General features: G+C 41.9%; 12 protein-coding genes across 12 annotated transcripts; 7 read left to right on the forward strand and 5 right to left on the reverse strand.

The window, feature by feature from the left end:
* Window positions 1–676: 676 nt before the first annotated feature.
* On the forward strand, window positions 677–2,041 carry PAS_chr2-1_0506 (Mitochondrial aldehyde dehydrogenase; the record flags this gene model as incomplete). The annotated part of the gene is made up of 1 exon (XM_002491372.1): window positions 677–2,041. One exon carries the CDS (start codon window positions 677–679, stop codon window positions 2,039–2,041), a length of 1,365 nt encoding a protein of 454 aa, XP_002491417.1.
* An 864-nt stretch (window positions 2,042–2,905) lies between these two features.
* On the forward strand, window positions 2,906–4,483 carry PAS_chr2-1_0853 (uncharacterized protein; the record flags this gene model as incomplete). Its single annotated transcript, XM_002491373.1, has 1 exon — window positions 2,906–4,483. One exon carries the CDS (start codon window positions 2,906–2,908, stop codon window positions 4,481–4,483), a length of 1,578 nt encoding a protein of 525 aa, XP_002491418.1.
* Window positions 4,484–4,527: 44 nt separating this feature from the next.
* Window positions 4,528–7,149, reverse strand: PAS_chr2-1_0507 (Hypothetical protein; the record flags this gene model as incomplete). The annotated part of the gene is made up of 1 exon (XM_002491374.1): window positions 4,528–7,149. One exon carries the CDS (start codon window positions 7,147–7,149, stop codon window positions 4,528–4,530), a length of 2,622 nt encoding a protein of 873 aa, XP_002491419.1.
* Window positions 7,150–7,305: 156 nt separating this feature from the next.
* Window positions 7,306–9,654, forward strand: PAS_chr2-1_0508 (Transcription factor involved in regulation of cell cycle progression from G1 to S phase; the record flags this gene model as incomplete). Its single annotated transcript, XM_002491375.1, has 1 exon — window positions 7,306–9,654. The coding sequence occupies one exon, from the start codon at window positions 7,306–7,308 to the stop codon at window positions 9,652–9,654; it is 2,349 nt and encodes a 782-aa protein (XP_002491420.1).
* A 216-nt stretch (window positions 9,655–9,870) lies between these two features.
* On the forward strand, window positions 9,871–11,730 carry PAS_chr2-1_0509 (uncharacterized protein; the record flags this gene model as incomplete). Its single annotated transcript, XM_002491376.1, has 1 exon — window positions 9,871–11,730. One exon carries the CDS (start codon window positions 9,871–9,873, stop codon window positions 11,728–11,730), a length of 1,860 nt encoding a protein of 619 aa, XP_002491421.1.
* Window positions 11,731–12,092: 362 nt separating this feature from the next.
* Window positions 12,093–12,635, reverse strand: PAS_chr2-1_0510 (Hypothetical protein; the record flags this gene model as incomplete). The annotated part of the gene is made up of 1 exon (XM_002491377.1): window positions 12,093–12,635. One exon carries the CDS (start codon window positions 12,633–12,635, stop codon window positions 12,093–12,095), a length of 543 nt encoding a protein of 180 aa, XP_002491422.1.
* A 186-nt stretch (window positions 12,636–12,821) lies between these two features.
* On the reverse strand, window positions 12,822–15,206 carry PAS_chr2-1_0511 (Homodimeric Zn2Cys6 zinc finger transcription factor; the record flags this gene model as incomplete). The annotated part of the gene is made up of 1 exon (XM_002491378.1): window positions 12,822–15,206. The coding sequence occupies one exon, from the start codon at window positions 15,204–15,206 to the stop codon at window positions 12,822–12,824; it is 2,385 nt and encodes a 794-aa protein (XP_002491423.1).
* A 266-nt stretch (window positions 15,207–15,472) lies between these two features.
* Window positions 15,473–17,017, reverse strand: PAS_chr2-1_0512 (Subunit of DNA primase, which is required for DNA synthesis and double-strand break repair; the record flags this gene model as incomplete). Its single annotated transcript, XM_002491379.1, has 1 exon — window positions 15,473–17,017. One exon carries the CDS (start codon window positions 17,015–17,017, stop codon window positions 15,473–15,475), a length of 1,545 nt encoding a protein of 514 aa, XP_002491424.1.
* A 1,115-nt stretch (window positions 17,018–18,132) lies between these two features.
* PAS_chr2-1_0513 (Member of the Sir2 family of NAD(+)-dependent protein deacetylases) lies at window positions 18,133–19,518 on the forward strand (the record flags this gene model as incomplete). Its single annotated transcript, XM_002491380.1, has 1 exon — window positions 18,133–19,518. The coding sequence occupies one exon, from the start codon at window positions 18,133–18,135 to the stop codon at window positions 19,516–19,518; it is 1,386 nt and encodes a 461-aa protein (XP_002491425.1).
* Window positions 19,519–20,191: 673 nt separating this feature from the next.
* PAS_chr2-1_0514 (Peroxisomal integral membrane peroxin) lies at window positions 20,192–21,727 on the reverse strand (the record flags this gene model as incomplete). The annotated part of the gene is made up of 1 exon (XM_002491381.1): window positions 20,192–21,727. One exon carries the CDS (start codon window positions 21,725–21,727, stop codon window positions 20,192–20,194), a length of 1,536 nt encoding a protein of 511 aa, XP_002491426.1.
* A 481-nt stretch (window positions 21,728–22,208) lies between these two features.
* Window positions 22,209–23,165, forward strand: PAS_chr2-1_0515 (Kinetochore checkpoint WD40 repeat protein; the record flags this gene model as incomplete). The annotated part of the gene is made up of 1 exon (XM_002491382.1): window positions 22,209–23,165. One exon carries the CDS (start codon window positions 22,209–22,211, stop codon window positions 23,163–23,165), a length of 957 nt encoding a protein of 318 aa, XP_002491427.1.
* A 297-nt stretch (window positions 23,166–23,462) lies between these two features.
* PAS_chr2-1_0516 (Hypothetical protein) lies at window positions 23,463–26,132 on the forward strand (the record flags this gene model as incomplete). Its single annotated transcript, XM_002491383.1, has 1 exon — window positions 23,463–26,132. The coding sequence occupies one exon, from the start codon at window positions 23,463–23,465 to the stop codon at window positions 26,130–26,132; it is 2,670 nt and encodes an 889-aa protein (XP_002491428.1).
* Between the last annotated feature and the right edge of the window lie 62 nt (window positions 26,133–26,194).

Here is a 26,194-nt window from a genome sequence, read left to right on the forward strand (position 1 = left end):
TAATCTTTTACTAATTTTTCAACCTTCAGTTCTAAGGACAGCTTTGAGACAAAAATATTAAATTTACAAATTATCGACCAACTATCTAGTGTTTAATTGAGTTCACGATTGAATACACGGTAATTAGTAATTACTTAGTTTTAAAAATAGAAATGGCCAATGTCAGTTTCAAAATGCACTCTTCAAACACCATAAGCCCCATGAATTCCGTTTTCCTCCCGTGAAACCAATAAAGCCCACCTAGAAACTCAATCCACTCCTAATCCCTTTTTCCTCAACTGCTCAGCCTGTCCTTAAGTAGTCCCCCAAGTCTCGTAATTTTCCATGCTTATCAATAAGCTTGACAACAACGGCCACCTGCCCCCCACTCGACTGGCCCTCGGAGCAAATGTGCTTAAATTCCCCTGGTAACTAACCTTCTATGCATCTTGCACGTGATCTGTGTTTACATTTACGCGAACCTTAGAAAAGTCTGTTTCAAAGGAGAGGGATTCCATAACATTAATACCTACCAAGCAAAACAACAACTGGAATTCGTAGCTCTGAGAGAACCAATCAGTTTTATCGTTCCACGTAGCTTGAGACATTATTCATGAAAATCGACAAGAGTAGAAATTTCCTTTAAAAATTCCTATCGTTGTGTTTATTTGCTAATTTTTGAAGAAGAGTCCGCAATATGAGTGACCGGCCATTTTTGGAGTCTTCACCGTCCAAGATGTTTGACCCTCTGTTGTATAGCATCGGAGAGGATCCAAGCATAACAGACAGTAAACAGAGGCTCAAACCTGGCGATAGAGATCGACAGGGGAGTGACTCCGGTGGAGTAGCAATGACCAATGGGAATGCTATCACTGGAGGATCACTTCAAGGTTTAGTACCTACAGTTAATACTAATGTTATTAGTACTGGAAGTGGATGGACTCCTTTTATTGAAAGAGCTAACAACGACTTATATCTCACCAAATTCAATAGCTTGAACATGTCTTCCCCGTCCAATCATAATCATCTTTCCCAAACTCCTAACAACATTGAGAAGTCTTTTCAGTTCGCAGATTTCCTGATGGATACCCCATTAGGAGCAAACAATTCCAATAACATCACCAACAGCTTCGACTCCCCTGGGAGTTTTTACCGAACTTTGCTCGGAGGAAGTGCCAAGAAAGAAAACATCGACTCCTCACTAAAGTTCTGGAAAACACCTTTGAAAACAAGTAGTAACCAACTTCTCAGTCAGTTATCTCCAGGGCTAATAAAAGGCACCAGTAATGTCAATAACATTCTTTCTTTCAATACTCCCTCGAGAGATAATGCAGGGAGAACAGTGATTCGTGAACGCATATCCAACAACAATCAAATAACCCCGAACATCCATGAAGCTTCGTCTCCGTCCACAATCGTTTTAAAGAGCTCAGAAGTTAATACAGCAAAGAAAAAAGATCATAACAGTACTAATCTGCCTGATGCAAGCGTCATGGTATCTCCAACTCCGGCCAAGATTGCCAAGGTGTTACCAACTAAAGTTGGCCCAGAAGGAACCTCTATGGGTCCTGTGATGGGTATTTTTGCTGATTCGAAGCATCGTCAACCATTGATGCCCAAACATTTGAATCAAGGACAATTCAACCAGAAACAGAAACTCAACGTCAAATCCCAGAAGCAAGAGCAGGCAGGTCCCAAGAAGCGACAATGGGATAACATCGAGAGTGGTATGAACAAATTTCAGATTGTATTTACAGACGTTAAGCAGATCCACAATAGGTCTCAGAAGAAACGTCGCAACAATAACAACCAGAATGGGTTAACCAGGGCGAACACTGTGGGAGCAATGTCGAACCCTGGGCTCCCACGGCCAAATAACACTCAGATACGTTCGGAACGAGCCATTTTTCGATCCGTGTCAGTTCCAGACCAGCAGTTTAACTACGCAAATCCACAGGAATTTCTACATCACAATACCAATGGTAATACCACGACGTCAAGGAATGGAAACGACGACTTGGAGGAAGACTTCGTCAACCTCTTGCGGAGTACCCGAGGCTAAGACAATAAGAAGAAAAAAAAAGAAAAGCGGTGGGGGAGGGATTATTAAATAAGGATTATGTAACCCCAGGGTACCGTTCTATACATATTTAAGGATTATTTAGGACAATCGATGAAATCGGCATCAAACTGGATGGGAGTATAGTGTCCGGATAATCGGATAAATCATCTTGCGAGGAGCCGCTTGGTTGGTTGGTGAGAGGAGTGAAATATGTGTCTCCTCACCCAAGAATCGCGATATCAGCACCCTGTGGGGGACACTATTGGCCTCCCTCCCAAACCTTCGATGTGGTAGTGCTTTATTATATTGATTACATTGATTACATAGCTAAACCCTGCCTGGTTGCAAGTTGAGCTCCGAATTCCAATATTAGTAAAATGCCTGCAAGATAACCTCGGTATGGCGTCCGACCCCGCTTAATTATTTTAACTCCTTTCCAACGAGGACTTCGTAATTTTTGATTAGGGAGTTGAGAAACGGGGGGTCTTGATACCTCCTCGATTTCAGATCCCACCCCCTCTCAGTCCCAAGTGGGACCCCCCTCGGCCGTGAAATGCGCGCACTTTAGTTTTTTTCGCATGTAAACGCCGGTGTCCGTCAATTAAAAGTCGCAGACTAGGGTGAACTTTACCATTTTTGTCGCACTCCGTCTCCTCGGAATAGGGGTGTAGTAATTCTGCAGTAGTGCAATTTTTACCCCGCCAAGGGGGGGCGAAAAGAGACGACCTCATCACGCATTCTCCAGTCGCTCTCTACGCCTACAGCACCGACGTAGTTAACTTTCTCCCATATATAAAGCAATTGCCATTCCCCTGAAAACTTTAACCTCTGCTTTTTCTTGATTTTTCCTTGCCCAAAGAAAAGATGCTTAGAACTTCTCCAGCTACTAAGAAAGCTCTCAAGTCGCAGATTAACGCCTTCAACGTTGCTGCCTTGAGATTCTACTCCTCATTGCCTTTGCAGGTTCCAATTACCTTGCCAAACGGTAAGACCTACAATCAGCCAACAGGTTTGTTTATCAACAATGAGTTCGTTCCTTCTAAGCAAGGTAAGACCTTTGCTGTTTTAAACCCTTCCACTGAGGAGGAGATTACTCACGTCTACGAGTCCAGAGAGGACGACGTTGAGTTAGCCGTTGCAGCCGCTCAAAAGGCTTTCGACTCAACCTGGTCCACCCAGGACCCTGCTGAGAGAGGTAAGGTCTTGAACAAGTTGGCTGACCTGATCGAGGAGCACTCTGAGACCCTTGCCGCCATCGAGTCCTTGGACAACGGTAAGGCCATTTCCTCCGCTAGAGGTGATGTTGGTCTGGTTGTCGCCTACTTGAAGTCCTGTGCCGGTTGGGCCGACAAGGTTTTCGGTAGAGTTGTTGAAACCGGAAGCTCCCACTTCAACTACGTTAGAAGAGAGCCATTGGGTGTTTGTGGTCAGATTATCCCATGGAACTTTCCTCTTCTGATGTGGTCCTGGAAAGTTGGTCCAGCTTTGGCCACTGGTAACACTGTTGTCCTGAAGACAGCCGAGTCTACTCCTCTGTCCGCCCTGTACGTTTCCCAATTGGTCAAGGAGGCCGGTATCCCAGCTGGTGTCCACAACATTGTGTCCGGTTTCGGTAAGATTACTGGTGAAGCTATTGCTACTCATCCTAAGATCAAGAAGGTTGCCTTCACTGGTTCTACCGCCACTGGTCGTCACATCATGAAGGCTGCTGCCGAATCCAACTTGAAGAAGGTTACTTTGGAGTTGGGTGGTAAATCTCCTAACATCGTGTTCAACGATGCTAACATTAAGCAAGCTGTCGCCAACATCATCCTCGGTATTTACTACAACTCTGGAGAAGTTTGTTGTGCTGGTTCCAGAGTTTATGTTCAATCCGGTATTTACGACGAGCTTTTGGCCGAATTCAAGACTGCTGCTGAGAATGTCAAGGTTGGTAACCCATTCGACGAGGACACCTTCCAAGGTGCTCAAACCTCTCAGCAACAATTGGAGAAGATTTTGGGTTTCGTTGAGCGTGGTAAGAAGGACGGTGCTACTTTGATTACTGGTGGTGGCAGATTAGGTGACAAGGGTTACTTCGTCCAGCCAACTATCTTCGGTGATGTTACACCAGAGATGGAGATTGTCAAGGAAGAGATCTTTGGTCCTGTTGTCACTATCAGCAAGTTTGACACCATTGATGAGGTTGTCGACCTTGCTAACGACTCTCAATACGGTCTTGCTGCTGGTATCCACTCTGACGATATCAACAAGGTCATTGACGTTGCTGCTAGAATCAAGTCCGGTACCGTGTGGGTCAACACCTACAACGATTTCCACCAAATGGTTCCATTCGGTGGATTTGGCCAATCCGGTATTGGTCGTGAGATGGGTGTTGAAGCTTTGGAAAACTACACCCAATACAAGGCTATCCGTGTCAAGATCAACCACAAGAACGAGTAAACTGAGTATTTATGACCTTATATATTATTAACGTTCAATGATCATCATGAGTGAAAAATCTTATTATTAGTCGTGTTCTTATTGTAGGCAGCCATGATTCTCTCTACATGACCTAACGGGTTGTGTAATGCTCTCACGCTCTTTACTATGTCACCCCTAGTCATTGTGCGTCTTCTCTTTGGATGTGAAGAAGTGTCGTCGTTTTCCTTTCTCTTTTGACGACTGGGGTCGAGCGAGAATGATTCATTCTGTGCGGCAGCTGAAGGATGGGAATGGGTCCTTCGCAACGTTTCACCTGTGCTCTCGTTGAGATCGTTGGCCACTGAAGACTGTGCTGGCCGTAGATGGTTTCCAGGAAAGGATCGTGGCTCTGTAAAATAAGGTTTATCTTTGATGCTTGAGAGCCGGATTAAAGAGGTATAATTACTCTCTGGTGTACTTTGTGTAGTGCTGTTGCCGTTTGCTGAAGGTGAACTCTTGTTGGAACATTCCATTATGGGTGTTCGCCTTGATAAACTTGAATGGTCGCTAGTTAGTCCTACTTTTGTGATTGCTTTTGGGGTCTCCAATTGTCCGCTGGAAGGGGGATCTTGTTCATATCCATGTACAAAGGTTTTATCGCGTTGAGGTGGTGAAGCATCTTGTTTGACCAGCATCGAACCAGTCTTCTTTTGCGAATGAGAGTCCGAATTAGTTGTGGCAATTGCATCTCCAGTAGAGCGGCTGGGCTGAGCTTTGGAAAGAATGCTTTGAAAAACTCCCCAGGCCTGCTTCCAACTTGCTTGGGAACGGGTATGAGTATCTAAAGGAGGAGTAACAGACGAGGAGGGAGTAGACAAAAACTTTGTCGAGGACGAGGAGAAAGACTGTTGAGCCTGAGTCGCAGGAGCATCTGGTCTTCTCTCAGCGTCATTAGACGTTTCATGCCGTGGGTCAACTATTAATATCGGTGCATTAACACCACCTGAGGGGTTGTCTTGATTGAACTGACGATTGATTTCTTCGGAGCCGCCTTCTGGTCCCGGTTTGTGCATATCGGCTGTCATTCGTTTGTTGACTGTCTCAAGAATTCTCAAAACACCAAGCTCACGCATAAATCGGATTTCGCTTCCACTTAATAGACCCAAATCACTCAGGATATTATCGAGTTGTGTTCTGTGTTCCTTTGAAAAATGTTGGACGTTATCCATCTTTTTTCCAAAATCTTTGATTTTTTCGCAGAACAAAATAGCACGGCTTGATTGTATCGCAGGCTGGGGAATCCTTGTGGAGGTGGTTTCAGATGATTCAGAATCACTAAGAATAATAGTCTCCGTCGCCTTGGGCGTCTTGTTTTCAGGTACCATTTCAGACTTCATCGGAGGTTCATCCATTTCTTCGTCCGAACTGAGGCTAATTGGCGGAACAGGAACGGCTTCTGGAGCATTGGTATCGTTAGGTCTACCAAGTAGAATGGTAACTTCATCATTTTTGTCATCAAGCAAGTGTTCTTCCGTAGGTTCTATAGGTTCAAGTAGTTTTTGTAGTTGGGTAGCATACTTTTTGTAGGGTCCCAAAAACTTTACTTGCATTTCTTTAAATAACTCTCTGGCATGTGACAGGGGAATCCATCTTCCATTAAGGGTTGTTGCTCTGCCAAACTGAACTCTTTCGAAAGGAAGAGAATACACCATCTGATGGTAATATAACTCATTATCTACGTTTGTATCATTAGGAGACATAGCCTTCCTCAAAGAGCAGCAGACATTTATCAGGATAGACGCATTGACCCAGGAATCAGATTTTCTTTTTAATACCACCAGCTTTTTCGTAAGGCCTCTCTTGACATTGCAATTCAATTGGACTGTGTAACATACATCTTTTAGTGTAATCGGTTTTGAGGTTTTGGTAAAATTCGGGATTCTGAAACTTTCAGGCAGTCCATAAAAAACTGAGTTATTAAAAGATTCCACAATCCACGTATTTGCTAGACGTTCCTCTACGCTGTTCAGTGGAATATATTCCTTAGCATTCATTACTGGGAACGTCGAAAATCCCAGAATCGGATCTGTATGCTTTCCAAGACCCCTCTCGTTGCTGAACTGGCGAGCTACGTTCAATGGAACCCAGAAGCCTCCCAATAAAGTATGTTCTGTGGACTCTATTCTTACTCCTTGGTAGCATTTCAAAAAATGTCTCCTTATATTCTTTTTTACTTCACCGTCTGGAGAAACAAGCTTATCTAGCAAAAAGAGACCCTCCATATTGACCATATTGTTGTCGCATCTTCGTAGAATACGGACGAAAACGTCAAAGTTGATGATCACAAACATCTCTAGCAATTGTACTCCGCAATGATTAACCTTTGCCACTCTATCAAACCCCAACAAGGGTCGCAGCTGATCATATATGGCATATTTCCTAGCAAGTTCTCGAGCTCTATTAAGTGGAACCCAACATCCAGTATAAGCAATGTTGATACTCTTCCCACGAAGTTCCAATACGTTGGTATCTTGTTCCAATTCTGCCCTAAATTCATTCGTACGAGTCGATCTGACCAACGATAGATAACGTGTAACGTTAACCCAGCCACCGATCTTTCTTCTTAAATAAGTCCCCTTAACACCCGAATATTTGAATCCGTAGTACTCATGGTTATCCGATAAGTAAGTGTCCAACAGATCCATGCTGGGGGACTGTTACTTAGTAGGGCTGATCTAAATCAAAACGTAATGCCAGCTGGTGGAGTGCCGGGTACAATTGAAATCTGATAATAGTCGCGCATCTCACTTTGAATAATATCAGCATCAAACATCCCTCACTCCACCTACCCACTACAGAGGATGGAAGACTCATCCAAGGCAATGGTTTATTCAGCCACATACTCTGGGGTGCCAGTGTATGAGCTTGTGACACCCTTGACATCAGTGATGCGTCGGAAAAGTGATGATTGGATAAATGCCACCCATATTTTGAAAGTTGCGGATTTCCCCAAAGCTAAAAGGACCAGAATATTGGAAAGAGACATACAAGTGGGCACGCATGAGAAAGTACAAGGTGGCTATGGAAAATATCAAGGTACGTGGGTTCCGCTGGAATCTGCCGTCAAGATCGCTGAAACCTTCGATGTTAGGGACATCCTAGAGCCGCTTTTCGCCTATGTGCAGAGGAAAGGGTCTCCATCACCACCTCCAGCTCCAAAACATCAGAATGCTTCCAAGGGATCAGCTGCCAAGAAGAAATTGGAATTGAAGAAGAAGCTTAGTGCAGCTGCTGGTACCGTCCCAGATGAGAAAGTCAAGAGGAGAGGAAGGCCCCCCAAACCTAAAGATGAGAGTGGAAATTCTACCACAATCTTGGACAGTAATATCAAAAAGGCTCCTTCGCAACCAAGATTGGTTCGAAGACAACAAAGCTCTAATCCAAATTATTACAGAAATCAGGTACACCAACAGAGAAATATATCAAATCTTTCGGATCTATCGAGGAGATCTCTCAATTATGAACAAACTCCCTTGCAATTGTTGCCTCAGGTGTCAAGGGAAGGCAGTTATCTTCCATCTACGCAAGACACTAGAATAAATTTGGCCAATTTTGACTTGGAGTCCTCACCCGTCCCGAAAGACCTTCACAGTGACCTACCGGACTTTAGATCCCCACAAGGGGAACATAACGAAGTCGAAGAAGATCTATCCAATTCAGAGAGTGAACTCATGAGTGGAGATGATCTCGCTAATGCGTTGAGATCTCCAGTTAACAAAAACAGTGCTAAGTCGCAATTGGAACAATCATTGATCAGCATTGGAAAGGGCACAGAAGATAAACCACTTCAGACATGGTATAAACCCAACTCAGACCAGGATTATGTACATATGCTGTTGGAATACTTTTTGGCTCCTGATGGTAACTACGAACCGAAAATACCATACTTTTTGAGTTCTGAAACAATTCGTCAGGCTTCAGATAGCTCTAAGTTTGATCCCAATTTACAGATTGATCATGAAGGGCATACAGCTTTGCATTGGGCCTGTGCTATGGGTGACCTGAGGATGTGTACAGCTCTATTGAATTATGGTGCCAACACCAGAGCATGGAGTAACATCCACCAAGTGCCAATAATGAGGGCAGTTTGTTTCACAAATGCATACTACAAGAGGTCTTTTGCACAGCTGCTGGACTTACTACGAGAGACATTACTTGATTGTGACAAGGATAATAGGAACCTTTTGCATTTAATTGTTTCCCAAAAATTAGGTTCTTCCGCATCTAGATATTATATGGAACTGGTCATAGCCAAAGTTTCTGAAATTCAACCCAGGGAAAGGGTTATAAACTTTATTAATCAGCAGGACTCAAATGGTGACACTGCTTTACACATTGCCGCCCGAAATCACAACAAGAGATGTATCAGGCTTTTGATATCCAGTGGAGCCAAAGTTGATATAGAAAATGACCAGGGAGAGAGTGGCCAGACGATTCTGGAGAGAAATGGATTGCTCAGGTATGATCAAAAGTCCGACATCAATGGCCATAGTCAGGCATCAATACATCAGCTTTCATATGTTTCCGATACAGCCTTAAAAATGGTTCAAGACATCAAATCACAGTTTTCAAATAAACTAGATGAACTTGCCTTTTCTGTTGGCAATGAATACGTTGAGAAACAGAGAGAATACGAAGAATCGTACAAAACGGTTAAGAGGCTTGAAGAGGAATATGCACAGTTGGAGAATACGATTTCTCAAACACAGAGTAGAATCATGAAATTAATAGCGCCTGATTCAAACACTGATAGTCCAGAATATACCGAAAAACAAATAGAGATCAAGCTGGAATCATGTTTGAGGGAAGTAAATGAAAGGTCGTCGTTCTTGAGACAACTATTGGAACGGAGAGAAGCCAAGAATTTAGCACAAATGATAGAAAGTAAAGAAAAGAACATTCAGTCCTCCAACATTGAGCAGGATAAGTTGACAGACCAGGAAAATCTTGACGCGTTGATTGTTTTGACAGGACTTCAAATACGGAGAAAGTACTTAGTTGATGAGCTTGCCTTGCAATACAGTGATTCGTCTGCGGATCCCGAGCGGATGAATCAGTACAGGAAGCTGATAAGCCTGTGCTGTGAAGTTGATTTTGGCGAAGTTGACGGACTCATTGATGAAATTGAGGAGATTCTGAGGACCAACTGATAGTCGACTCACTATCGAAAGAGAAAATTGTAATAATATGTAACACTAAGAGATTATCAATAACTGCCCGCTCGTCCCCTCGTTAGGGAGTCGATGAGGACGGATATATCATATCACGTGCCCTCACATTTCAGACCCCCGATTCTAGGCTGTAGCGTTATTAGGAGCGCTTTCTGTATTTGGCCTTATCAAATATCCCATACCAACACGTTGACAATGACTGAAGGCAAAGCCAACGAAGTTTCACTATGGATTCCCGTCATCGGTTCTCCTGAAAAGCGATTGGCTGCAATAATCACCATTCCGAACCGAGAGAGCGTTGATGATGCGTTCCTTAAAGGATTTTCTCCAAGAACCAGAAGACTGGCTATATTGATGCATGGTCTAGGGGGGCATAAGAATTACACTTATCATAGAATACTGGCAGAGAAGTTAGCCCGTGATTTGGGAATTTTCAGTCTAAGGTTTGACTTCAGAGGATGTGGTGATTCGGATGACAGCGATGACGCCAATGGAAGGGTTCTAGAACGAGATGTACATGATATCGAGTCTGTAGTCAGATTCATAGAACAGGGAGGCTATGATGGCATCAATTTCACCTTAGATGCTTTGGTTGGCCATTCTAGAGGTGCTTTGGCTATGTTCAAGTGGACCATTCAGCATTGGGAAAAGTTCCAAAAGGGGGAAAAAGCGTACAACGTGCCCAATTTGATCAATTGTGGTGGAAGATTCTTCGGTAAAGGACTATGGGAAAGGTGTCTTCATAATCATCCAGATTTTCAAACCACAGGAGGGTTTTATATTGATGCTATGAGATATGGTGTGTACCAAAAGGTATTCATCAGCAAGGAAGAAATCAAGAGTTTAAGTGCTCAGGATATGTCTATTCAGTTTAAGGCCCATTTTGAGCCCTTAGTGAACGTTATGAGTATATATGGACTAGAGGACTCCATTATTCCCATGCAGGATGCTGCTGAGTACGGCAATGCCCTTGGATCTTGTCACACCTTGAAATTTATCACTGGAGCTGATCATAATTATTACGGTACAGTCAAAGGTCATATACATCCAGAGTATCCTTTGAATAGTCGAGGATACGTCAACTACAATTACAAAGTTACTCAGCTAATACTGAATTATCTTTCTCATACTGAATCTCTACATCGTTTCTACAAGTCTACTCAAACGTTGAAAATTACCCCTCGATGGAAAAAGGTTGAAGGTATCCATAATTTCAGATCTTTGGGAGGGTGGAGAATCGATAGCAATCATTATGTAAGGGAAGGCCTCATCTTTCGAAGCGCCAACACATCAGGGGTTACTTCAAAAGGAATAGAACAGTTGAGACGTCTGGGTATTAAAGCTGTATTTGATTTCAGATCAACGGAAGAAATCAAAAACGACGGAAGATTTGATGCCGACCAGATAGATTGGATTCATGTTCCTGCGTTCAAAGATGTCAATCTTTCACCAGATGCCCTCGTTCTCAGGTACAAGAGTTTATTGACTTCCTGGGCAACCTATAAAGATATTTACAGTGACACAATATATCAAGGAAAGGCTTCATTTAAGAAGGTCTTTGAATTTATCAGGGATAATGAGAACACACCAATATTATTTCATTGCACTGTTGGAAAGGATAGGACAGGGCTCATGGCAATGCTGATATTGTTGCTTGTGGGAGTGGATGAAACCATCATTGCACGAGAATACGAACTTACAACATTAGGCCTGGAGCCACTTAAGCCCCATATTAAGGAGAAGTATCGTCACCAGTTGAAGCGTATAATTGACAATCTTGAAAATGACAAACAAGGAAGAGAAATCCTAATCAACCAGATAACCAAGGGACGAGCAAACTTTGACTTGGAGAACGATGGGTTTGAAAATCTTGTCAGTAGTCGATACGAAGCCATGTTGGATACCATCGAGATTGTGAACAAGGAGTTTGGCGGGATTCAAAATTACATGGAGGAGCATCTAGGGTTTACCCCAGACGATATTAAAGTTATTAAACGTAACTTAACCTCAACCTCAGACTCGTATGATATTGCCAATGAGATCAGTAATCTGTAAAAAGCTGACATGATTTCGGTCGACTTGGCTGAAACTAAGTTATATGCTATTCTGACTGTGGTTCGTTAAATATGTTATTAGGATAACAACAGGTTTTATGGTTGGCTGGGTAAATGACCAAAGACCAAGCAGAGAGGACCATTAGATTCGTATGAATGATCCAGTATTCGGCTCTGTAAGTATCATGGAGGGGACTTGGAAGTCTTGCATTTGCAAAACAGAATTTAACGATAGTAACAAGACTGATTGGTACACCGCTCTCACATCAGCTATTCAGGAAATGGCCATAAGAGATTGCGCAATTGCAGAAAAAAAGGACACCAAAGCGATCCAATATACTCACGAACAACAACTGAATACTATTAGTGAATATTTTTGGGAAATTTCATTCCATTTATGCACGGCTCAGGCGCCTGTTTTGGTAGCTCACTGTAATTGTGGACCACGGATCCAGCCACCCAGTAATCCCTATGATTCCTGTAGTATTCATGCCATGATGCAATATCCCCCAACTGTCTCTCTGTTAAACCTCGTAAATCCCATGTGTACTCGTTTGGATTAGTCAAGCATCCTGTCCCCAAGGCCCTGGAGCCATCCCTGCCTGCAAATCGATGGTAGGAGCTTCCCTTGGAATATAGGTGTCTGTTCTTCGTAACATCAAAAATTGTCCCATTGACAGCCACGTATACTGGAAGATGCTGTTTATTTCCGTTGAATACTGCCAACTGGGCGTCTGTAAGTACAATATTGGGCGTTATCAAATGCTTGTAATATCTCGGATCCACGTACTTTCCAGAGTAATTCCAAGTTGGTGAAGAAGTAAAAACGAACGAGAAAATACAGTTCAGGAGCAGTACGCCTCCAGCCACTCTCAAAAGGTCTATCAAGTTCAGTCTAGTTCTCATTGGGAGGAGATGCAGTCAGAAATATCAAACGGGACCAACTGAGGAAATTGAGTGAGTTAGATATAATGAAAAAAATTATAAATTAAAAAAATTAGTATATAGATTACGGTTACAATTAAGAAATTTATACATAGGAAGCACCATTAGTGGAGCCTATTAGTAACTGAAACGTCCATGCTTCCAGTTTTAAAGTCTTTTGGGGGCCGGCTCAGATGAAACATGTCCTGCCATGTTTAGATCAGCAGGAACTAGTAAGTCACTCCAAAACTCATCGCTGAGAGCCCAGTATGACATTTCCAAACTTTTGTCCGACTGCGTCCCTGAGGGATCTTGATCAAATGAATTGATATCATTGCTGTTGAAAAGCTTCTGAAAGTCTGTTGGTTTGTTTGTATCAGTTTCTTCAGTATAGTTTTTATTTAGATCGTGCATCTCTGCAGCGTTCGAAAGAATTTCCAACGGAGAACCCGGGTGGTATCCTTGAGATTGAGTTCTTGGTGCCCATGTAGTTGGAGACGTCAGATATGCCCTATTAGGAGCTTCAGTATGCTGCTCAACTTGATTGGTAGTGACTTCAGGAGTATACCGTTCATGTAACGGCTCCTGCTGATCTGGCTCTTGTTTCTGGTGCCCAACATTAGAGGCCATTTGCAGGCTCAGCTTCATTTGCCTCCAATTGGTAACCTGTGAAATCGAAGTCTTGAGAAACAGCGCAATAATTAACACCTGCTTACCCAAAAAGACATTACCTGGATGCTCACGAGCACTATTAACCACCACTTCAGTGAATCGCTTAATCTCATAAAGATACTCCTTAGGAACAATTCCAATATTGGAAAGGGATGGAATGCAGAACGTCAAGTATCTCAACCTGAGTAACATACCAGAAGTGTAAATGACTCTTGAAGAGTAGAATAATGGCAAGACTGCCACGTCCTCTGGGGCAAGGGAACAAAATAGTCGAATAGCCGAAAAACATGATTGAGCGCAAAGATCGATGCTATTCACAACATAATGGGGTAACTGTGTTGAACCTTGGACCAAGGAGTGGATAGTCGCAAATTTCTGTAGCTCTGGCTCGTATAAATATGCCTGCACACTGTAGTAATAAATTCCAAGATAAGGATCATTATTGATCTTTAGTTTAATCTGGTTTAACTCTAATTGCACCTGGTTAATTGTGTACCGTATTCTTGAAGAAGAGCATTCAGACGATATAGGATCCTCATGGGAATGAATTGCATGATATATTTTTTCTAGAATGTGGTTCAATCTCCCATAGAGGGAAATGTACCTATACTTGGATTCATTAGATGACTCAAGCAATGCACAAGATTGTTCCAAATATTCAGACCAAACAACTCTAATTGGCCTCCTAAGGAACAATGATGTACAGACAGAGGTGGAAAAAACCATTAGTAACAGAGCTCTGCATTCTATCGTATCGTTCTCGCTTAGTCTTTGGGACTTCTTGACAATACCTTCCTCTCCACTGAAAAAATAACTTGCCAAGTTGGTTAACCCTAAATCTGAGACCATTACCTCACACAAAGAGTTAAAGATGTGATATCGTCTATGATCAAACAGTTCCGGTGTATTGTACCAAATGTTCAGTAACAATAGTGATTTCAACAACTCTAATGTCTTCTTTCCAATAATTAAAATTTCCGCCGTAATGGCTTGGATAGCTAATTGATCCAAGTACATTTGTTTCTGATCGACACTTTTTGAAACACACATAGAAGTTATCGACATTACAGTGATAAACAGAATAGGCTGCTCATTCATAAACTCGTCTATGGACGCAAAAAACGGTATGTCAACAAACGGAAACTTCTTGTGCAATTTTGTGTTAAAGACATGCAGTCTCTCTTCAGCCTCTTCGATAGTTAATATGCCCAGTTTGATAACATTGTATTTTTCCTTGCTATACCTATTCTCCAGGTAGCTTGTCCGAGTGTCAGCAAGAGAACGCACTTCAGAAATCTTTTGTCGATCCACAGCATTATATATATCATCCAGTAAATTGAGCTCGTCTTGATAGGCTCCTTCGGGATTCAGATAGACTTTTTGCTGCTGGGGGATATAGTTTTGCGATGCTGCTGAAGAGTTATCACTGTGAACACTTGCGTTGCCAAATTGCTGAGGTGAATTTATGGGATAAACTTGCGGTATCGACCCGGTATTTCCTGGGTGATAGCCCAGTTTGCTATTAATGGCCTTTTGCTTCCGTAGTTCATTCTCCAGAAAGATTACTTTTTTTTCTAAATCTGTGGTGGAAGTCGATGGTTTATCAACTTTTTTGGTTTTCTTTTTTCTTAGTTGACTAACATCAATTTTGCACTCTCTTTTGGCCTTTTCACACCGAATACAGGGACCTCCAGGATCGTTCACATCTACCGGAACGCATTTGACTTTGAGGGAATGACATGACTTGCAGGCAACAGCTCTTCTCTTGAGGGCGGAACCTGAAAGATTTCCTTTTGTATCTGAAGTCGTCCCATTCAGAGTAGGAGACTTTATTTCCGGAGTTTCTGAGGAACTATGATAGGTGTCCTCTACGTTTGACATGTCCTGCCCTCTTGTCACCTATACGAAAAATATTGAGTGCAGGTTCCAGGTCCTGGGATGGGACTCTCGCGGGCATGGGGGGTAGAAAAAAAAATGGAATGGAAAGGGCCATCTATGGGGTAAGGGGTAACGAGAAAAAATCACTTACAGCAAGTATGAGAAGGCCATCGTTTGGGGAATAATGGTGGAAAATTCCCCATTCGTCGGGCTGCTACTGTGCTTTTCTTAGGAAGCTGAAATAAAACTTATATTAATATCTTAAATGCCTAACTTGTCTCCTCTGCAAGTTTGGCAAGCTTTCTAGACCTGTCAAAGTATAAATTGGGATGTGTGATCAAAGACAGGTCAAACTTTGTCTTTTGAGTCGCTATTTCAATCTCCTTTTTGTGCGTAAGCTCAAATACCTTGGTACAGGCGTTAGTGTAATCTCCTCTGGATGAATTGTCAACTATCGTGTTCACATCAAATTGATCTGTAATTCCCATCTTATTCAACTCCATAGTCAGCTTCTCAGATGTAAGATCTCTGTATGGACATCCATGATATTCATCCCTGGAAGGACTTGCTTTGGAAAGAATTTGGTGACAATCCCAGGGCTTGTAGTTAATTCTACCACCTTCCAAACCATAATTGTGCCTAAAGTTATACCTGTACTCTTTGTTAAATTGCTCAAGATTCATTGGACCCTTAGTGAAATTAAACGACCAAAACTTCAAAGCTTCATCCACACTCAGTCCTATACCTTTCAAAAATAGAGAGAGCTGCTGTCTACCCAGATACTTCAAGTGGTGCTCTTGACTAAGTCCCTTCATTAACTGAGACATACATAGTGGGTAATGCTGAGAGACAGATTTGCTCTGTACGGTCTCGGCATTGATGTCACCAACGTCAGCATCACCATCTTTGAAATCTGATTGGTATTCGTTGGCGATATATCCCTTGGATATGTGATTAAGGACAGGAAGTAGACGGTCGTCTTCATCCAGTTTTGGAATCGAACGCACGGTGATCTGTAGGGATTCGGCCAACTGGCTAACGAATTGATTAGCTATGAGGGACAGCTGTTGGAATTGAGGAACGTAGCCAAAGCCTTTATGCATAAATATAGAGTGAGAACTAACCAGGTCTGGAATGAACTCAAATGGTACTTTTAAGAACTGTTCTTTGGCACAAAATGCTCGTACTGAATCATTTGTGACCATGACGTTAGTCTCTTGGGATAAGATTCCACGGATAGGAACAGTACAAGCTGCCAGCAGCTGCTCAAAATGCGTCTGTTTTTCTTCCTCGTTCACAGCTTCCCATGGGAGATGCAATCCATTGATAAATTGCTTCTGTTCTTGAGACGATAACATCTTGTATCTGAGCTTGAAAAGCGTGCTTTCCGCCCGAACGAATCTGTTTCTGAGATCTTCTGATCTACAAAAAGCTAGTCGAAGAATATAGTGGGAATAATGATCTTTCCTTCTTTCGGCAACGAGTTGGTTGACGTCTTTAGTGTTGGTGGACAAAGGTAAATGCTTCTCTAATATCGGTTTTATACTTGATTCCAACTCCTTCATTGTTTTGTTTCTCAAATGACTGGATTCAATTTCTATCAACACCTTCAAACGATCCAAAGCCCACTTTTCAAACTCGTCTAGTGTTATCTCTTCAAATGGTGGAACTGAATAGAAGCTGAGCCTATTGGAGTAAACGGTCTCCAGAAGCTCTTTACTCTTCAAACCCGCATTTCCAGCATAGATATGGGAGCCCTTTGAATCTTCAAAGTTTCTTCTCCCCAGAGTTCTTCTTTTCGTTTGTCTGAACATGAACGACGAAGGTTGTTTGGGTGGTAAGGTGTGATATTTTGGTACTAAACGCGCTTTCGTAAGATTTCTCCCAAGACGCGTACCAAGTGTTCAGGCAAGTATATGTATTACGTAATACGACTTACTATAGATTTTCGGAGAATGCCTCCAAGTTTTCTGTAATACAGGAATGGGATAGTCAAGCTGAGCCTTTTTATGCCAATCTCACACCATAGGTGGGATCTGTCCACTCTTTTTGATCAAGGAATTATCACTTCAACACTGCCATTGATGATAATTTCGGTCTTTGGTTTTCTCTACCATTACAGTGCTTTCAAGCAAATGCATTGCAGGAGCCAAGTATCAATCTTTGGTATCAAAGGCTTGTGAGACTCTGTGAATTGTTTTGGAAATCAAATTGCCATGCAGCCTTGTTCGTTGACGATTTAGATCATGTCGCCTAGCATATCTTGTCAAAATATGAAGATTTCAGTATACACTCTGTCTTATAAACGATGATTTGAGGCAGCTTTAAAAATACCATTTGAAGTGAACAAATATTAAAAAGAAGAACCATTGAATGTTTTCAATTCAATAGGGCTTCAACCTTACCAGTTCTTTGAGAAGAACGTATGTGGCCTTCAGGTTCACGTTCAGTCATGGCTTCAAATTGCTTCAAAATGAAACCACTGGACTGGGAACATAACTTGCAAGGAACGAAGTATGGCAACCTTTGGGCTGTTTTCTCTAACACAGTCCTCTAATGCCATGAACGAAGAAACAGAAGAATCGATCCATAGAACGACTTTCAGAAAGCGATCTCTACAAAACTGGAGAAACCCAAAGATCTATCAAAGTTGATAACCTGTCACTTTCAAATTTTCATGGGATGATGAAACCATTGCTGCGCTCTGAATCCTACAAGGCAAGGCATCCTTCGACTCCTCCCCTTCAGTGCCCATTCCTGTAACCAGTAAATACCTTCGAGCAATTGCCAGTAGCTTTTCTGCTATGCTTGTTCACTTTTTTGTTTTTATTGTTCCCTAAAAGGAAATTCATCTCTATCGCGTTTCAACCTCCAACATCAAACCAAATTGTCCAACTCAATACAGCTTCACGACAATAACCACCTCCTCATGAGAACACTCCTTCTGGACCCGGAGGACCGAGAGGACAAGCTGTGTCTGTCCATGATTAACCAGAAGGTTTCCAAGTCCAAGAAAATGCTCTGCTTGACAGGCGCTGGAATATCTTGTAACGCTGGGATCCCAGATTTCCGCTCCAACAAGGGTTTATACAACCTTGTGAAGCAAGAGAACAAAGGAGTCAAAAGCTTGAACAAAGGGCAGGATCTGTTTGACATATCTTTGTTTCGACAAGAAGAAACGATTCAGATTTTCAACCGTTTTATGCATTCATTATATGAGCACTCCCGCCAAATTCAGCCCACAGATACACATTTGTTTATAAAACATTTATACGAGAGGAAAAAGCTAATAAGGTGCTACACACAGAACATTGATGGGCTTGAAAGGAAACTGGGGCTGGTCACAGACAATACTAATGAACTCAAATGGAAAGACTTACAGATAGTCCAGTTACACGGAGATTTACACAAACTGTCTTGTACTAATTGCTCTAACAAATTCTCCTGGAATCTAGAATACGAAACTCTTCTTCATAATGGAGAGTCTCCCGAATGTCCCAAATGTTTGGAGTTTTACTTTGCAAGGTTAAGCCAAGGAAAGAGACTCAGCAGCATTAACATAGGAATCCTCAGACCCAACATCATACTCTATGGTGAAAATAATGAGTACAGCGAATACTTAGTCAGAGGATTCAACCAAGACTTAAACAAAAGACCCAACATTTTGTTGATTTTTGGCACCTCATTGAAGGTCAATGGTGTTCAAAGTCTGGTTAAAAAGATAGCCAAAAATCTTCACGAAGATGATAGCAAGGGAATAGTAATCTATATCAATAAGACCCCACTGAACAGCTCTTGGAACTCTATAGTGGATTTCCACATTCAAGCAGATTGTGACGAATGGGTCCAACATCTTAGAGCAAATTTTCCAGATTTGTTTTTAACTCAGTCTCAACTGGATCTTAGGAAGAATAAAAAGAAAAGAAGCATCATCAAAGAGGAGAATAACTGCACCACAGGCGATATATCGTTAACACCTCCAGTGACTCCGACAAAAGTTAAGTCGGAAAATGCAAGATTAACTAACCTGAAACCATCTGATAATATACAAGAATACATTAGCTTACTAGACGATACAGATCAAGGTGAGCTTACCGATGAAGATGGAGAAAACAGCAACTTACTACCCTCCCCTATGAATTCCATGAACTCGATGACCGAACAAAATACAAATATAAAGCAAGAAACGAATCCTATCACAGTCCAATCCAAACGCATAAAACCCACTGTTGGTTCCACGAGGCGTGTACTCAAAGCTAGAAATATCCCCCGGAGGAAAAACAAGATTCCACAGGCAGAGACTATTGCAATATAAGTAGGTGGCCCACCATGATTTATTGGGGGCCAAACAATATAGTTACTTACATAAGCAATGATTCACCGCGAACATCTATGTAGAATTTATTTGATCTTATCTCTCCACTCTTTCCATAGAAGGAGCAATGTCTGCCCAGTCTACAACTGCCAAGCTATTATATAACTCCAGCCATTCAGTGCTAAACTTGCAACCGTTGAGTCATAAATATGGCAGGAAGTTCCATGCGTTTCTTGAAACAGAGGGACTGAAAACTGAGCAAAAAGATCCCGATGAGTTTTCTACCAAATACTGCAAACATTGTCACAACCTATTTATCCCTGGATTGACATGTAGTATACGAATCGTATACAAAAAGAGTGCTGAAAGGAATCGAAAGAGGAAGAGAGAATTGACCCATGAATGTTTAAACTGCGGATTTATTAGACCTTATGCCATTCTCCAGGAACAACCTAAGCTGGAAATTGAGGATGAAGACGACGATGAACCAAAACAGCACAAGTTGTCTCTTCTGTCAAGTAAAACTGGATCAATGAAAAAGAAAAAGAAGTTGAGCAACTTGGAAGAAATGTTGCAAGCTAAAAGGCAAGCAGAACGCAAAAAATCCCTGAGTTTGAAAGAGTTTATGCAAAACTTCTAGTTATTCAAATTTTACAACTCCAATGCTTTCATTTTATGTGGACGGTGTGCTATCAAGAACAAAATCTCGCTTACATGTCCTTATCCATCGTCTTCTTCGGTATTCCTTTCCAGTAGATTCGTAACAGTTGGAAAGCTTCTTCAAAGTACTCAGGGAGTCTTTTTTATCATAACACCATTTACCATCATCATCGATAGACAGCACGCCCTGAAGATAGTTTTGATGGACCCATCCGGTAGGACTTAGATCCAAAGTCCACCCATGAATATTTGTTTGTCTTGAAACATCAGTTTCATCACTGGTAGTCGAAGAGTCAGGATTCACAGAGGAAGATGGGGCATCTTGCAGGTCAAATTTCCATCCGATGGGAGGCATTATACTTTGTAATGATAAACATCCTTTAATACTTTTTTCGTTATCTCTTCTAGTGGAGTTGATGGCAAAAGGATCGTTACAATAGCACAGCAGTTTCCATTCATTAGTATCCTCATCTAAAGTCTGCAATTCAAAAATCTCTATCTCTCTTATCTCATTCTGATCAGAGTCAACTCTGTTCGAAAACTCGTTTTTCAGACGAGTTTCCACCTTATTGGACATTGTTTGTAGTTTCAACCTGTACTCTTCTGAATACAATAGAGCCAAAAACTGATCCAAGTTCTCTGGATGTAGTAAGACCATCAATCCCCAAATTCCCACCAATAGTGTGAACTTGGCAGTAAAGCTCAATATTTCCAGGGGGATGATATTCACACTGGTGAACACTATGGTTGCCAGAGCAAAGAGAGCCAGAAACACAAAATTGGATACAGCATCGTCTTTGAAGTAGAAAAACTCCAGGTTTATCGAGTTGATGAAATCGAAAGTGATTACATACAGCAACATGCGGTTCTGTAGGTCTGTCAAATTCACCACAAATTCTCTGGACAAATCGGGAACTGGTTTGGGGAGAGTTATATCTTTCACTGGCTCACCATACGCGGGGATTGGGTTTGATTCCAAAAGCTGATTCTTCTCCGGAGGATGCCTTTTCAAGTATGCAGGTACCATTATCCCTGATAGAATATAGAACATAGGAAAGACAGTCAGTAGCGTGGGCTTGAGAATCAACAGTGATGCAATTAGCAGGACACTCAATGTGTAGTACGGTCGTTTCCAATTTATGATACAAACAACCTCGTCAATCAGGATAAAAGGAATTGACAGCCTTGAGTTCAATTGTATGAAGTTCTTCGTCATGATATTAACCGAGAGGGGTGGCCTGGACTGTTGATTCTGTAGTCTTTCTTGTAGTTGTTCTTGATATGTTTCGTCGGTGTAAGCCGTTGGAAGTGCCATTGATATGATTCTCTCTACAAACTTGTCCATTAGAGCACTGTTAGACGTAATTGAACTTGAAGATGAGTCCTTTGGTTGGTCTGAAGTTAACCCGAAGAGCTCTGTGAACATGGTTTTGGTGGAGGAGTCTGCCATGGTAGCATAATCTGTCCACTTCTTGTCCTGTATGGATTCCGATGTGTTCATAGAGTCCTTCATCGGATGAGTTGTTGAGATCAAGGATTTGTTAACCATAGAAGGAAAGTCAAGGAGATGATTTGATTTTAGCGATTGCTGGAGGCATGTGATAGCGGTAACAGAGATAGGGAGAGCCTAGGCCGGAAAAATAGGTTAGCGCAGGGCGGGCAAGCTCAAAGAAAGTTGGAGGCGTAGCAGAATGATTACACGGATCGTTAGAGAAATTGTCACGGAAGCTAGCCTAGAGTGGTCTAGTCACCAGTTTCTTCATACCTCGGTGATGACAATCAAAGGAAGAGTATTAAGTAATCATTTTCAACTCATCGTGACTAGCGATAGAGGTCAATCAGACCAGTTCATTACTATTTAGTCAGTCATGAAAGTCCATGGTGAAATCTCTACAAAGATCTCGTTATCGGTTACAATTAATCCAAGTAGGTTCCACTTATTTCAGTCCCTCTGCTTTCCTATGATACCCACGCCTTTTGCTGGAGAAAACTTGTTCGCGCGATGGCTATCAGAAACCAGTTAACCTCTCATGAGTACCCAGAAGCCAGTTGGAATTCTAACGTCGACTAACATCAATGATGCTGGAACTCCGTCTCATGTCGTTGCGTCAAAAATAAATGGGGATCTCTTGCTCTATCAGATTGAAGACATGGACACACCTTCCAACCAAATCACGCTGGATACTGGTGTATTATCGTCTTGTTGGCATCCGACCTCCAACACGAAGGCCTACACGGGACATCTAGATGGAAATATATTGGAAATTGACATTGAAAAGTCGATTGCCAATCTAACAAACTCCTCACACATGTTGGGTGTTCGAAAACTGATTTTTCTAGATGAGAATCAGATCTTAAGTGGATCCTGGGATAAATCGTTGGCATTGACAGATATACGCTCTCCGCTCAATCACAAATACCGTGTTGGATTACCAGGGAAGGTGCTTGCTATGGATTCCAGCTTCAATGGCTACGAAACTGTTGTTTCAATGACAGATAGAATTATTCATGTCTATGACAAAAGGGATTTCTCCAAACCAGTTAACGTAAGAGAAAGCGGATTGAGGTACCAAGTCCGGGATCTAAAAATTCTACCCAACAGGAAAGGCTATGCTACTTGTTCTATTGAAGGAAAGGCTTCTATTGAGTATTTTTCAGAACACGATCTCCATCTAAACTACGCATTCAAATGTCACAGAACCCCCCAGGAAGAAGCAGATCTTGTATCACCGGTTAATTGCATTCAATTCGATGAAAAAGAAAGGCTATTCACTGGAGGATCTGACTGTAGAATATGTGAATGGGATTATCATCAAAAGAAAAGACTAAAGCAGTTTTCGAAGGAACCATGGTCAGTGCTGACGATGAGCATCAGGGAAAAGTATCTGGTTTATGGAGTGAGTGATGATGGGTACAAAAACATGGTTTCTGAACGCAGACAGTACTCCGTTGAGGGATCCTTGGTTGGACTTAAGATCTTAGAGTAGGCCTGAAAAAGGAGAAAGCATATTGCCCTAATCTTTTAGTCAAAACTCTCCTCTTTCGTGCCCGAATATTTTCTCACAGTTAAATCTGACTCCCCAAACATGTTCAAGCCAGGATTAGTAACTCACGTAGAGCTACGTCCTAATCGTTTAGAGTGAGTTTGCCAAGCCTCCCCCCAGAACCCCAGACCTTTAAGGTATCTTCTCGAACTTTTTAGCACGTGACGGAGTATTTTTTTTGAATTGTACTACCAAGAATGGCATTCAAACTCTCAACCTATATGAGAACCAGGCACTATCATGGTCTTCTTCTTATTGTTCCTTGCATCCACTGTTAGTGCTGCCCTGGTTCAATCGTTCAACTGTTTTGGGATCGACCCAGCAACGTATAAGATTTCTCCCATGCTCACAAGTGCGTTTTTCGATCAAGACGACAAATCTCTAGAGTTCCAGCTTGATGGAGTTGCGTTGGAAGACATTGACGATATTGACGAATCCACCAACATGTTCACGACTTTGCGTGTCGTCGTTGAGTTCACCGGGGACACAATCGTAGACGAGTATGTTCGGTTGTGTGATTATGTCAAAGTTGAGCCTATTGTCCTCAATATCTCTGCTGACATAGGAGGTCCATCTTCTACTGTTGGGACAACGGAATTCACGTCCGTCCCCACAATCACAGCAACAGCACCAGCAGTAGAGAGCTCTGACTATGTGGCTAGCTCGTCTTCATCTGACAGCCAATGGATAGGTGTGGGAAAACGTGATTCAGCATCTGCAACAAGCGTCCCAACTAGTTCATACAATTTTCCAGAGGAGATGCCTTATAAATTCAAATTTGGTGTCCCATTTTCTGATTATGCTTTTAATGGATCTTGTCCCATAAAAAAGGGTAACCCTTTAAGACTATCATACAAGTTGGATGCTGGTTCATCCCACAACTTTGGATCTTATAAGGCTACTTTCTACGTGATTTCTCCAGACAGGTCTCAGAATCTAATTTCTTGCAGACAAACATACGTCACAACTGTTCAGCCATCTTCCTTGATCAAGGGTGCCGCGTTGTTATCATTGCTCTTTGCAATATTTTTGGCTGTATGCAATGGCTCTATACTGATGTTTTCACCTCACCAGGAGTCAAACAACCCGTTTTTACTCACAGCATCAGCTATATGTAATTCGTCACTACTGCTTAGCATTTCTCCCAACGTGTTTGATTTCCTGAGGTATATCCATTTTGCATTTTTCATGAGTGGATTGAATATACAGTACCCAGGCTTTTTCCAACCAATAATGGGTTCTATGCGTATGGTGGCTCTCATTGAAATTCTCACAGTTAATTCGAATAGCGAGCTGTTTAAACTAGACGGCGTATACAACACATTTCACAGGAATGGAATTTTGGGGCTGTTTTTATCCGTGAGAGATAGGATGTCTGAGTACGAATGGATCTTTTTTTTTGCAAACTTTGGAGCACTTTATGGGATCTTGATCCTTCTTTTGACTGTCGTTACTTTTATCGCTGCAGTTTATCGTCCGAACCTAAATCCGGGTGCCAAATGGTTGAAAAATGTCCTCATATTTTTTCTTTCAACCTTGATAACCCTTTTACTTCATGCGTTCGTGATACCATTTTTAGTATTGACTTTCTATCTATTCAGTACTTTTTCCAGTGATGATACCGTTGAATACTTGACTTCTCCCAGGGCATATATCCTTGCTCTTGCAATTTTGATATTTTTTGCATTTATTTGTTTGGTATCCTTTTTCATCTTCAGGTATGCTTTATCTAAGAGCCGGAAACAAAAACTTTATTCCTCTTTCAACACAATGATGCTGTGGGGTCTGCTATACTTTGAGTATGATCCTAGATTATTATTTTTCTACATTTTCGAAGTTGCAGAAGTTCTAATATTTTCTTTGGCGGTGGGTGTGCTTCAGGGCAATGGTACTGCTCAGGTCGTACTAATCTTAGTGCTAGAGGTGATTTACTTGGCCGCATTGTTCAGTATTAGACCATATTTTGCAGGCTCCAAAGCATATGCATTGAAATTAGCAATTGTGTGCGCTAAGGTGATTAACATCGCATTGTGCATACCCTATATTCGTTCTCTAGGTGTTTCTGAAAAAAGAAGAAGTGAAGTTGCTTATACACAACTGATATTACAGTTGGTGGTTATTGCATTTTTGTTCCTACTACCAACAATATTGAATGTAATCCGGACCTTGAAGGATCTGAGACGAGAGCATATTTTCAAAGTTCCTGATGATAACGACGACGAGTATACACCTGATGGCAAAGTTGGATTACTGAATCAAAAAGAAGAAAATTACAAAGGCTCTTCTAAGCTAGAAACTTCTGCTTACTACCGTAAACGGAGGATAAGTTTGAATTCCGATGTTACTACTATTCCCAAGTTGACGAATCCACTGTTGACAACAAAACACCTATCGACTGCCTCCTTGTCCACTAGGTCTTCTTCCTCAGTATTGGAATTAACTGACAAGAGGGTTCTTCCAGGTGTGACTATCAATCCTGGCGCACGGAATCCATTCAACAAGTCAGCTGAGCTTGCTTATAGGTCGAACAAGCACCAGAAAAGAAAAAGGGAGCACCCTATTGATTACTCCAAGAGAGAAGCTGATATGCTATATCAATATCTTGGAGAATCTTCAGTTGACCCAGAGCTTCAGCAACTATGGGATGAACGAGAGGAACGTATTAACTCCTCTGGAATGTCGACAGAGGGGAAGGAAGCTAAAACGTACAGGAAATACCATGGATTCTGGCCAGTTAACTGGCTTGGAAAAGACTCGAAGAGAAAACAACAAGACACAGAATTACAAGTAGGCCAAGGAAAATTTGAAGTCCGAAGGCCCCGCCAACTGAAAGTGAAAAATTTACCAGTCGTCAACGAGAGTTCATCGAATGAAAAAGAAAAAGAAAGCGATAGCACATCATTAAATTAACTGAACCGACCTAGACCAATCTTTCGATATCCAAGCTGTGCGCACTTGATCAGTTGACCTTT

The sequence above is a fragment of the Komagataella phaffii genome, chromosome 2 (assembly GCF_000027005.1).
Source record: "Komagataella phaffii GS115 chromosome 2, complete sequence".
Taxonomy (NCBI): Eukaryota; Fungi; Ascomycota; class Pichiomycetes; order Pichiales; family Pichiaceae; genus Komagataella; species Komagataella phaffii.